This window comes from Echinops telfairi, unplaced genomic scaffold, assembly GCF_000313985.2.
Source record: "Echinops telfairi isolate 266 unplaced genomic scaffold, ASM31398v2 ScPeMD7_6273;HRSCAF=7185, whole genome shotgun sequence".
Taxonomy (NCBI): domain Eukaryota; kingdom Metazoa; phylum Chordata; class Mammalia; order Afrosoricida; family Tenrecidae; genus Echinops; species Echinops telfairi.
In genome coordinates, this window is record NW_022110173.1 from 1,838,994 (window position 1) to 1,850,980 (window position 11,987).

Here is an 11,987-nt window from a genome sequence, read left to right on the forward strand (position 1 = left end):
GTTGAAGTGTATTCCGAGAGCGCGGGAGCTACCGTGTTCTCATATGGAAAGGTCTCCAAGGCACGTGAAGGAACCACACCAACCCACTGCCTGCTGTCAGGGCAACTGGTGCGGCCTCACTGCCACCGCACAGGCCACGGAGCGCTGCCACGCGGCCTGCGGCTGTCCACCTCTGTGGGCTGCCGGCGTCATCTGCGCCCGAGGCGTGGGGGTGGCGGGTGCAAGCCAGTCATCTTCCGTTAGATCCCAAAACGTAACCCACTGCGCCACAGGGCTCTTTTGAGGGATGGGGAGAAAAGCGCATATTCTGCCACGTAAACAAGGGAAGATGTAGCATAAAATAATGTTAGGAAAATACAAAAGGGAGTAGGCAAATAAAGAGCAGGAGTAAGACGACCTTTTTAAAATGTTTTCAGGTTTGAACCAGGTGACTACCAAGGGGCTTGAAAAGTTTGTGGAAAAGTGAAATTCAAAGATAAATGAATTTTTCTATGAGCTTTTTGAAACTCCCTCTACAACAAGAGCTGAAATGAAGCAGGGGATACTTTTGCTTACCTGAGAGCTCGCTTCAGCCCATCGGTCACTGCCTCCTTCCGGGCCTTCTCCAAGGACAAGGCCTTGGACTTGAGACCCTCACTAACTCCATAACCCACATCTTCATGGAAGGAGCCATCCTGAGGGAAGAAAAGGGTCAGACTTCTAACACGCGTGCTAGCTCCAGCGCTACCTTGCCTTCCACAGCGGTGTTCAAAGGAGCCTGGACCTATGCCCAGGGCCTTGGGCACAGACAGTTGTCAGGAAGTTCATGTCCAGAACAGTAGCTTCCCAGGCACTGCTTCTAACCACATCTGCCTGGAAATGTGCTTGTGGTCAACGTATGAAGACTGCTCTCCATGTTACCTACCCCAAAGTATACAAACCTCTGGGACCCCCAAAGAGAGGAATCAGGTGAAATGCCACAGGTAAGGAATGGATAGAAAACCTTCATGCAATCCAGGTGGCATCTATTTTTTGGTTTGATCAAGGTGACAGATAAAAGATAATTTTGATGATGGCATGATATGATTTGTGGTATAAAATTCTGAAACTTCAAAGAAATGGATAACCCTGTTGTAGAAATGGATAACCCTCTTTCCATCTCCAGCTACCTATTTACATGAACAAAGTTTTTCAGTACTGTTTATAAAACATAAGCCAGAAGTGTTAATGCTGAATATTTTAATAGATATAAATGATCATCAACTACACATGTATAAACTAATAGGCAAGCAAAAGCAGCACTATCTCATTAAGAAATGTATTTTTTATAAAATTTACTTCTCATATTAAATTTTTGATAATTGTTTATTTTGTTATATTTTTATATATACAAGTATGTGAATATGTGTACATGCATAAATATAAATGGTTTTTTGATGAGAGTAATTTTTATTCATTTGTGTGTATAACTTCAATAAACAAACATATAATGTAAAGAAAAGTGCCAACCAAACAAGTGGGAAGAGACACTGAGACTATACGTCTGCTAGGTGTCTACCCTCTTCTCTAAAGCAGCAGCTTTGGCCAAAGCACGAAGATGTGAGCGAGGTAAATGCCCTTAGGGCATGGATGGAGCAAGAAAAGAAACAGGCTGGATGACTTACACTCTGACTTTGTAAACAGACAAGAGATGTGTGCGCTGTTCCTAGAGGTACCGAAATACCAGGTCAATACATGGAGTGGATGAAGCAAGCTCCTATTCCATCTCCCTGCTCCAAAAATCCATTTAATATTTTGTCCTCAGATAGAGGATGTATCTGATATTAAACTGATAAAGAACATATACTACACTTGATCTTAACCAAAAGGCCGAGAAACTATTTCAGATTTCCAGTGACATGAAGGCTTCAAAAGTACTTATAAAATTTGTCCTGGATTGAATTATAATTACAGTTATTAACACAATTGATCAGATAATTATGTATGTTAAAAAGGATATAGGAGGGGTACCACCCAAAAATGGAATCTTTCCTAGTATGCATTTTTACCACTAAGCAAGCGTTAAGCAACTCACTCTGAGCTAGTGCACCCAGTGGCGTTGCCTGGGAAGGTTCTCTCTGGTCACAGTGCATTTTTTCGTAAAAGCAGTTTTGCTCAAACCTTGTTTTTTATGATGGCCAATTTAAAAAAACAGTATGCAGCTATGAAATTTTGTTTCCTGCTCAGGGAAAAATGCTGCAGAAACTGTTGTGAACTGCAGAAACACCATTTACAAGGACAGCGCTATGGAAAAAACTCAGGTTTACAAGTGGTTTTCTCATTTCAAAAAAAGGTGAAATGTTAATTGACGACAAACTCATTCTGGATGTCTGTCAACTTCCTGAACAGGACAAAAATGTCGACTCATAGTACATTTGGGGTTTGTCCACGTCAGGCTGTTAATCAAGCTTTTTCTATTTAGAGGTTCTGAAAAGATTGCGTAACTGTAGTACAGAAAAGGCCTGGTTTGTGGCAGATGGGGCACTGGTTTTGCCACCACGACAATGCACCTACTTATGCAGCCATGTCTGCACCCATCTGTGTGACTTTTTATTTCTGCAAATGCAGAGGGGCATGAAAGGACAGTGATTTGATGACGTAGGAGAGGTGAAGAAAAAAATGAAGGAGGTGCTGTCAGCCATCCAAACATATGAGTTTGAAAAATGTTTCCCAGAATGGAATCGCAGGTTTGACATATGTATTCATTGTAATGGAAAGTACTTTACAGGTGATAAGGTTGTTTGGTAAAAACAATTTAAATACATAGTGTTGAAAAACAAAATCCCAGTTTTGGGGGGTACCCCCTCGTACTGTCATCTGTTTAAGAAAATACACATATGCAAGTTATTTTTTAGTGGTCAGAAATGTTACATAATTCTGTCTTATTTGAACTAATATTTCTATTCCGCTATCCCATAGGCCTTTATCCTAATAAATATTTATAACTGAAAGTCTTTGATTGGTACTGTACAAGGGGGTACCCCCCCAAAACCCCAAAATTTTGTTTTCAAAGCTATGTATTTAAATTTTGTTTACAAAAACAACTTTATCGCCTGCAAAGTACTCTCCATTGCACTTAATACATTTGTCAAATCTGTGATTCCATTCTTGGAAATATTTTTCAAACTCATCTGTTTGGATGGCTGACAGCACCTCCTTCATTTTTTTCTTCACCTCTCCTGCGTCATCAAATCGCTGTCCTTTCATGCCCCTCTGCATTTGCAGAAATAAAAAGAAGCCGCACACAGTGAGGTCAGGTGAGTCAGGTGTGTGGGGCAAGAGAGGCATACTGTTTTTTGCCCAAAACTGGTGCACCGAGATGGCTGCGTGAGCAGGCGCATTGTTGTGGTGGCAAAACCAGTGCCCTGTCTGCCACAAATCAGGCCTTTTCTGTCGCACAGTTATGCAATCTTTTCAGAACCTCTAAATAGAAAACTGGATTAACAGTCTGACCTGGTGTAATGAACTCCAAATACAGTACGAGTTGACATTTTCACCTGTTCAGGAAGTTGATGGGCGTCCAGAACGGGGTTTGTCATCAATCGACATTTCACCTTTTTTTGAATCAAGAAAACCCTTCAGACACTTGAGGTTTTTTTATAGCGTTGCCCTTGTAAGCTGTGTTCAACATCACAACAATTTCTGCAGCATTTTCCCCCAAGCAAGAAACAAAATTTCACACTCACACTGTTCTCTTAAATCAGCTATCACAAAAAATGAGGTTCGAGTGAAACTGGTTTTATGAAAAAATGCACTGTGACCACAGAGAACCTTCCCAGGTGATGCCACTGGGTGCAATAACTCGAGAGTAGCTTGATGTTACCTAGCAGGAAAAATGCATACTATGAAAGCTCCACTCTACCCAGTGCAATTCCAGGTTTTTTGGGATACCCCCCTTGTACTTCATTCCCAATAGTATTTACAGTCCACTGCCCTGGTGCTGTAGTGGTTCTGCACTGGGTTGCTAACTCCAAGATCAGCAGTTTGAAACCACCAGCCCCTCCTCGGGATAAAGTTAAGGCTTTCTACTCCCATAAAGTTATAGTCTCTGAAATCCACAGGGGTAGTTCCACCCTATCCTATAGCGTCCCTATGGTGTCGACTCGATGGCAGTGAGAGAGAGTGGGGGACTTTTAACAGCAATATTTCAGATTTATTTTAAAATTTCAAAGTTTAAAAAATTTTTTCATTTTTTGCCAAAAGAAATACCTTTTGAAACTACTTATACTAATGATGAAAACTTTTAAATGTCATCTTGAAAATGTTAAGGACAGAGTTTTAAAACATTCTTTTAGGTGGCACATGAAAACCATGCTAATGAGCATGGGCTGAGATACAATCTGGGAAGGCCTGCGGCCAGAGGAGCTAGTCCTCTAGGTTGTTTGTGCCACAGGGAGGAGAGCTCCATGCCCACTCACTCCTTTCCACCCCTGCAGCATCTCCCCAGGCAGCAGGTTACTCCACTTCCCTTACCTTCAACTGGACCCTTACAAATGCACAGACTCCCACGTAGAACTTGCCATTGTTGAGGTCAACAAAGTCTAGAATGGGAAAGAGCAGAGGAGGAAGAAGATACTGACCCTTGTGTCTCACCCACATTCCTCCTGCTGGCAACCAAACATACCCACCTATATGCTCACCCACAAAACTCGATGGTCAGAAATTATACAATACCAAGTAAAGGGAATGAAGAAGTCACCACTGTCAAGAAACATACTCACCCACATTCTGTTGTGTGATAGAATGTGCCCAGCCATTGTAACCAAACATCTCATTGGCCAGACTAATGACTCTGTGTCCTTCGATGTAACAGACCTGAGAGAAAAGTTAAGCAACAAAAGGCTGTATTATACTTGCCTGCCATCTTTAAATGTGGATCAAAATTTACCTATTATAGTCTTTATCTGATTTGGGGGTAAATGGTCCTATAACACTCCAGGGACATTTTCAATGAACTTATTTTAAAGACCTTCTTGGGAGCCCACCAGAATTAAAGGTCTGTCCTGGGAGACGGACTACGATAAAAGGGAAGGATATCTATTCACTTAGAATAATATAATTTCCAAAAAGGTATGACTCTCAGGCTAACATTTTTTTTTTTTTTCCAAATCATTTTATTGGGGCCTTGTACAACTTTTTTTTTTTTAAAACATTTTATTAGGGGCTCATACACAACTGTTATCCCAATCCATACACACATCAATTGTGTAAAGCGCATTTGTACATTCTCAAAACATTTTCTCTCCACTTAAACCCCCGACATTAGGTCCTCATTTTTCCCCTCCCTCCCCGCTGCCCCCTCCCTCATGAGCCCTTGATAGTTTATAAATTGGTATTTTGTCATATCTTGCTCTGTCCGACGTCTCCCTTCACCCACTTTTCTGTTGTCTGTCCCCCAGGGAGGAGGTCACACACAGTTCCTTGTAATCGGTTCCCTCTTTCCTACCCATTCTCCCTTTACCCTCCCTGTTTCGCCACTCACACCGCTGGTCCTGCAGGGCTCATGCGCCCTGGATTCCCTGTATTTTCAGTTCCCATCTGTACCAGTGTACATTCTCTGGTCTACAGGCTAACATATTTTATAGAAGACACTAAAGTTAAGTTTAAAGCGAAAGACAATTTTAAAAGATGGCATAAAGTATATAACACTCAAAACAATGTTAGTGCCATTTTAGAGGACAATGAAGATTGAACTCTATCTTCTTCCCTCCCCAAGGGCTTGAACACTAGGAAATATCTAGGAACAGTGGTCAAAACACCTTCTGAACCCATGAGAACCCACCCCAAGAGGAAGTCATAAAGACCGTGAGTGCTCAGCTATACAGACACCGCTTTCTAGGCATTTAAATGCTCCTACCTTCTGGCCGCCTCCAGCCATGCGGCTGCTAATATATTCCGGGCCCAGCCTCTGCCTCAGTGCATTCTGGATGGCCCGGTACTCTTCTGCTGTGTATTGGCACTACAATACAGAATGAAAATATTACACTGACATTTCTACCCCGCCTTATATCAGCGATTCTTCAACTTCTTGGTCTCAAGACCACTTTACATACTTTACAAAGTATTGAGGATTCCAAAGAGCGATTGTTTAACCTTATATACGCGAATATAAGCCGAACAATCTATCAGCCAAGGCACCTAATTTTACCACAAAAACTACATTAAAAATTTGCTGGAAAACTCGGCTCATACACAAGTATATACGGTATATGGGTTATATCATCAGTATGTACCACATTGGAAATTAAAACAGATATTTTTAAGGCATACATTCCACTGATGATCAAAGTACTAATGTATGTGTCATGCAGCCTCTGGAAAATGAGAGTAAAGTAAGAAAATGTTATTTTTACATAATGATGAAAATAGTTTTGACCTCATGGGCTCTGAAAGGGTCTTGTGGCTCCTCACAGAGCCCCAGAGCACCTTTTTAGGACCACTGCCTTGGATGATACTAGTATCCTGACACACTTTCTCACGCTAGAATTAGGAGAGTAAAGCGTCCAGCCCCAGAGTCTGTCTGCGGCATTTATGTGGGGAAGGAGAACTAAGACAAACTCTCGCTTCCATCTGTCCTCTCCCACGTTTGACACCCTCTTTTCCAATTCAACAGCTCCACATAAATACACTATTTGTTGTTTTTCTTCTTATTACCTTGGACGTTTTCTTCTTTTCCTATTTTATGAAATGAATACTCACAAACTGATCTCTGCTAAAGATGAAGGTAGAATTTGGGTGAGCAAAGCAATAGTCCCTTTTGTACTCACAGACTCTTTCTACAAAGATACCATCGCCTTGATGCCTTGAAGAAAGAGAAGTACGAGGCTGGTGAACAGAAGTAATGGGGAAGTAGGGCAATTTCACACAGTCTTTGATTTTGTTGTTAAGTTTTATATAGCGCATGAATACATTATCTACCCCAAAATAACTAATATCTAAATCTAAATGTAATCCCCAGTGTTTCCGGTCTTCTAATGCCAAAGTTCCAAAATGCATCAAAGACTCTCAAATAATGCAGAGAAAGAAAAATCCAATAAGAAGAAGAAATAATAACATCCATGCATATACGAAGAACGATGCTCTGCAAATGGCCTCCTCATACATTTTCTCACTCAGCCTCATTCTCTCCAGATAAAAATTAGTTACCTGCCCAAAGCACAGTACCGACTGGCCACCAGCAGAAGAAGGACAACTGTCCCGGCTTCCAATAACTGCTTCCTCCACTCCAGACATGTTGATTCTGGCTGACCTGTATGTAAATAAAGGTTAAAAAAAACACCTAGGGAATGCACCAAGTGCTAAAATGCCAAGGTCAACTGGCATAACATAGTTCACAAAGACAGCATTCAACATCCTGCTTTGGTGAGTAGTGACCGCTGTGTGGACAGCTGTCTAAGATGCAGCTGTTGACCTCTGTGTTCAGGGCACAGGGGAGTGAGGAAACCTGAAGACAATGCACAGTGGTCTACAAACCACATGGACCTCAGCCTCCACAGTCCTACACCAGACCAGATGGTGCCTGACTACCACTACCTTTCTCAAACTCACTGCCAAAAGTTGGTTCCAACTCACAGGGACCCTACAGGAGAGGGGAGAACTGCCCTGTGAGTTTCTGAGACTGTCCCACTTTACAGGAGTAGAAAGTGCCTGGTGGTTTCAAACTGCTGACCCTGTGGGTAGCAGCGCAACACCCAACCCACTGTACCACCAGGCGCCCGTCCCAAACAGGAGAAAATAAGGAACAAAAAAAGTCAATATTTTTGGGAAAAAGGAATGGAAATGTACCCTTTGATTAATGGTGCCAGATGTATGGATTGTGATAAGAGTTGTACGAGCCTCCAGTAAAATTATTAAAAAAAAGAAAAGAAGAAATTGTGCCAGCAAGGGAAAACATGGGGGACATTTAGGATCTCATAAGACAAAAGGAAAATTTTAACTCAGATTACATCCAAGCCATCTCACAATCCCCTCCCAAAAAAATTCTCTCTAGTAAAGAAACCGTATTTTACTAAATTTACAAAATAATTGGAACTAGGTGTTCTTAAATCACCCAATCCCATCTACGAAATGCATAGGCACAAGCAGTCTCCTCTATCCAAAACTATTAAAAACGGGAAATGAAACCCAAATAAACGTGAGCGTAAGAAAACCCTCTCCCTAATAAAAGAAACCACACAGAGAACTGTTACGTAATACTCGAAATTAAGTGATCCAGCCTCCAACAAGCATCTCACGAGAGATAACAAAGTACCTTAAATTAGAAATGCAACCCTATAAACGCAGACAACATCTTGGAAACAACTACCTGAACACACTCCAAAGCAATCAAAAGCAAAGGTAGAAGGAAATCTACACTTGGAAGAAGAAAAGAACACCGATTCAGTTTCTGTTTTTATAGTTTTCACTCGAAGGCAAGTACAAGCCACCAGCTATGGGGAAAAGCAAAACCTCAGAAACGTACAGTCTCATAGGCTCAAAAAGCACAAAATCAAACCTAGGGACTCCACAGCAGCTGCAGAGAAGAGAGAACGCTCGGAGAACATCCGCCTCAAAGCATGTGTGGGAACTCTACCAACCCGGCTGAACAGGATAAAACCCTGGGAAGCCCAGGGAAGGGGGAAAACCAGAGCAGAAATGTCCACTTCTGCCCACCACAGGTAGAGAGAGTCTGGACGCCGAGTCCAGGCAAGTTTATCAATTGCTAAACAAACAAACAAACAAAACACTCTAGGAATCAGAACTGATAAACCTGCAGGGACAGCAAGTAGATTAAGGGTTTCAGGGGTGCGGGTAAAGTGGTGAGTCGAGCGAAAAGGGAGACGATGTCATGAAGGAAAGAATGTTTGCAAAGTGATTACTGTAGCAACTGCACATTTCTGCTTGATGTGATGGAATTATGGAACAGTATATGTATTAACTCCCAATTAATAATACTTATATAATGAAAATAAGACAAAAACATTGGTGAAAGTGAAAATAAAATTTTAACTGTTTTCTAAGCTCTCTAGAAGAATATCACAAACTCCAGAGGCTCCACAATACTGTTTACACTATCCAGGGCATAACACAAAATCATGAGCGAGAGGAAAACACTGAACATGACATACTCATGACAGAGGCACCTTACTGCTCACAGACTTCTACTCACAGCACAGCCAGGGACACAATGTGCACACACATATAATTTGCACATACACACACATAAGAAATGAATACACAAGGTCTCAAGGTTCATAAAAGACGTATAACGTGTTATTTGCATAACATACAATAATCAATACAAACAAGACCCTGTGGTGACCCAGGCATAGGATTATAATAGTTAAGGACATAAAAAGAATGAACAAATAATTTTGAAAAATCAGCAGAGAATTAGAAACCATTCAAAAAAGAATGAGACAAACACAGATCCTAGAACTAACAACATAAAAATTGAAGTAAAATATTCAGTGGTTAAATTTAAGACCAAATTAGAAATTAAAAAGAAGAGCTGTTACACTTACACGCAGATCAATGGAAACAAAGCTATCTGAAAAGGAGAAAAATCATGGAGAGTAATGAGACTCTGGTTCTGGTGGGATAATATTGAAAGGTGACTGACATTCCAGAAGAGCTGACACAGAGGCAATAGAAAAAAAATTTATAGAAAAAAAAATGGTTCCAAATTTCTTAAATCAGTGACAAATTAAATTGATAGAAAAAGCTCAGTTAACCTACACAAGAGAAATGCCAAGAAAATCATACCTAGACACATCGCAGACACACTGCTGAAAGTCCCAAATAAGAGAAACTCTTAGAAGCAGACAGTGACATAGACATACCATATAGAGAACAATGATATGACTGACAGCTCTATTTTACGAGTTTCAAAAATCAGTATTTGATAATATAGTTATTTAACAAAATATATATAAGAGCTCTGCACTACAAACTACCAAGAAGTACAAAAATAATCCTAAACACCAAATAAAAGAGAAACACACCATATTCACATATTTAAAGACACAACACTGTCAAGATGCCAATTCTTCCCAAATGGACCTACAGATTCAATACCATCCCAGTTGTAATTCTGATGATATAGAAATGCAAAGGCTCTAGAACAGTCAAATCAACCTGGAAAAAAAAATAAAATGAACCAAGTCAGAGGATCTACATTCCTAGACTTCAAGACTCACTTTAAAGCGATAGTAATTAGAACAGTGTGGCACTAAAAGGCTTTTATTTAGTGCGATTGGGTCAGTTTCAACTCTGTGATCCCGTGTACAACAGAAGAAACCCGGCCTGGTCCTGTGCCACCGGCACAGTTGTTACTGTTTGAGCCCAGCATTGCAGCCGCTGTGTCCCTCCATCTCAGCGACGATCTGTCCACTGACCCAGAGGTACCAGTTCTAATAGAACAAGCGGATACTGAATAGTCACTGCTGTTGAGTCAATCCTGATTCTCACAGCAACCCTACCGGTCAGGGAAGAACTGACCCTTTGGGTTTCCAAAGCGGCAAATCTTTATGGGACCAGAAAGCCTCATCTTTCTCCTATAAAGAAACAAGTAGTTTCAAACTGCTGACCTTATAGTTAGCAGCCCAGCACAAAATCACTATACCACAAGGCCTCCTAGTACCAGCATAGGATTGACTAATGGAGCAATGGAATAGAAGAGAGTTCAGAAATCAACCTCCATTTATACAATCATCAAACTTTTAACAAGGCCACAGAGGAGGGTACCCAAAAAAAACCGGGAATTTTTTCCCCAAAGCTATGTAAATTTTTTTTCAAAACAACTTTATCACTTTCAAAGTACTCTCTGTTATACTTAATACATTTGTCATATCTGCGATTCCATTCTTGGGAACATTTTTCAAACTCATCTGTTTGGATGGCTGACAGTACCTTACCTCCCTCGTTTTCTTTTTCTTCACCTCTTTTACGTCATGAAATCTCTGTCCTTTCCTGTCTCTCTTCATTCAAGGAAACAAACATTAGTCGCACGGAGCGAGGTCAGGTGAGTAAGGTGCGTACAGCAAGAGAGGCATGCTGTTTCTTGCCAAAAACTGGTGCACTGAAATAATTATGTGAGCAGTTGCATTTTCATGGTGGCAAAACCAGGCCTTTTTCATCACACACTGTTACACAATCTCTTCAGAACCTCTAAATAGAAAGCTTGATTAACAAACAGTCTGACCTGGTGGAACACACAAGTTGACATTTTTGTTCATTTGGGAAGCTGACAGACATTCAAAATGAGGTTTGTCATCAATCGACATTTCACCTTTTGAAACAAGTAAAACACTGATACAATTGAGTTTTTCCTATAGCACTGTCCTTGTAAGCTGTGTTCAACATCACAACAGTTTCTGCAGCAAACCCCCCACCAGCAGAAAACAAAATTTCACAGCCACATGCTGTTCTCTTAAATCAGCCATCTCAAAAAACGAGGTTCCAGCAAAAGTGCTTTTAAGAAAAAAATGCACTGTGACCAAAGAGAACCTTCCCAGGCAACGCCACTGGGTGCACTAACTCAGAGCGACTTGCTCTAGCAGGAAAAATGTGTACTATGAAAGCTCCGCCCAGCAGAGTTTTTTTCTGGTTTCTTTGGTACCCACTTATAAGAAGTCTTTCCAAAAAGTGGTGCTGGAACAACTGGATATTTAAATGAAGGGGAAAAAAACAATTTTGAACTATACCTCACAAAAGTCCTGGTGGCATACTGATTTATGAGTTGGGCTGTAGACTATAAAGTAAGGGGTTCAAACCCACCAGCCATCTTAGCCAAAAGATTAAAGCATGATCACGAAGGTTAATGTCAGCACCCTAAAATGTTTGAACTTTATTTTGTAAACCATGGAAGACCAATAGACATTTTTAAGCTGAACATGATAAGACTATCATCTTATTGAGGTCTTCAATCAATGGTGTTTGGAAAATTGGATTTCTATTTACAGAAGAAACAAGCAGGGCCTATATCATGC

At 40.8% G+C, this 11,987-nt stretch overlaps 1 protein-coding gene and 1 non-coding gene across 4 annotated transcripts in view; both read right to left on the bottom strand.

The window, feature by feature from the left end:
- The window catches only part of RAD52 (RAD52 homolog, DNA repair protein), a 27,520-nt gene that overhangs the window by 11,217 nt on the left and 4,316 nt on the right, over positions 1-11,987 (bottom strand). For all 3 annotated transcript variants that reach the window (XM_045295956.1, XM_013006729.2, XM_045295954.1), the window contains exons 2-6: positions 7,165-7,267; positions 5,876-5,977; positions 4,740-4,833; positions 4,492-4,559; positions 556-674 (exon numbers count right to left, since the gene is read on the bottom strand). In XM_045295956.1, coding sequence (XP_045151891.1) covers positions 556-674; positions 4,492-4,559; positions 4,740-4,833; positions 5,876-5,977; positions 7,165-7,251 — 470 coding nt within the window. In that variant the 5' untranslated portion in view covers positions 7,252-7,267. The remainder of the gene's footprint in view (positions 1-555; positions 675-4,491; positions 4,560-4,739; positions 4,834-5,875; positions 5,978-7,164; positions 7,268-11,987) is intronic.
- On the bottom strand, positions 1,669-1,860 carry LOC115871594. Its single transcript, XR_004047373.1, has one exon. It is a non-coding gene; the product is annotated as a U2 spliceosomal RNA (small nuclear RNA).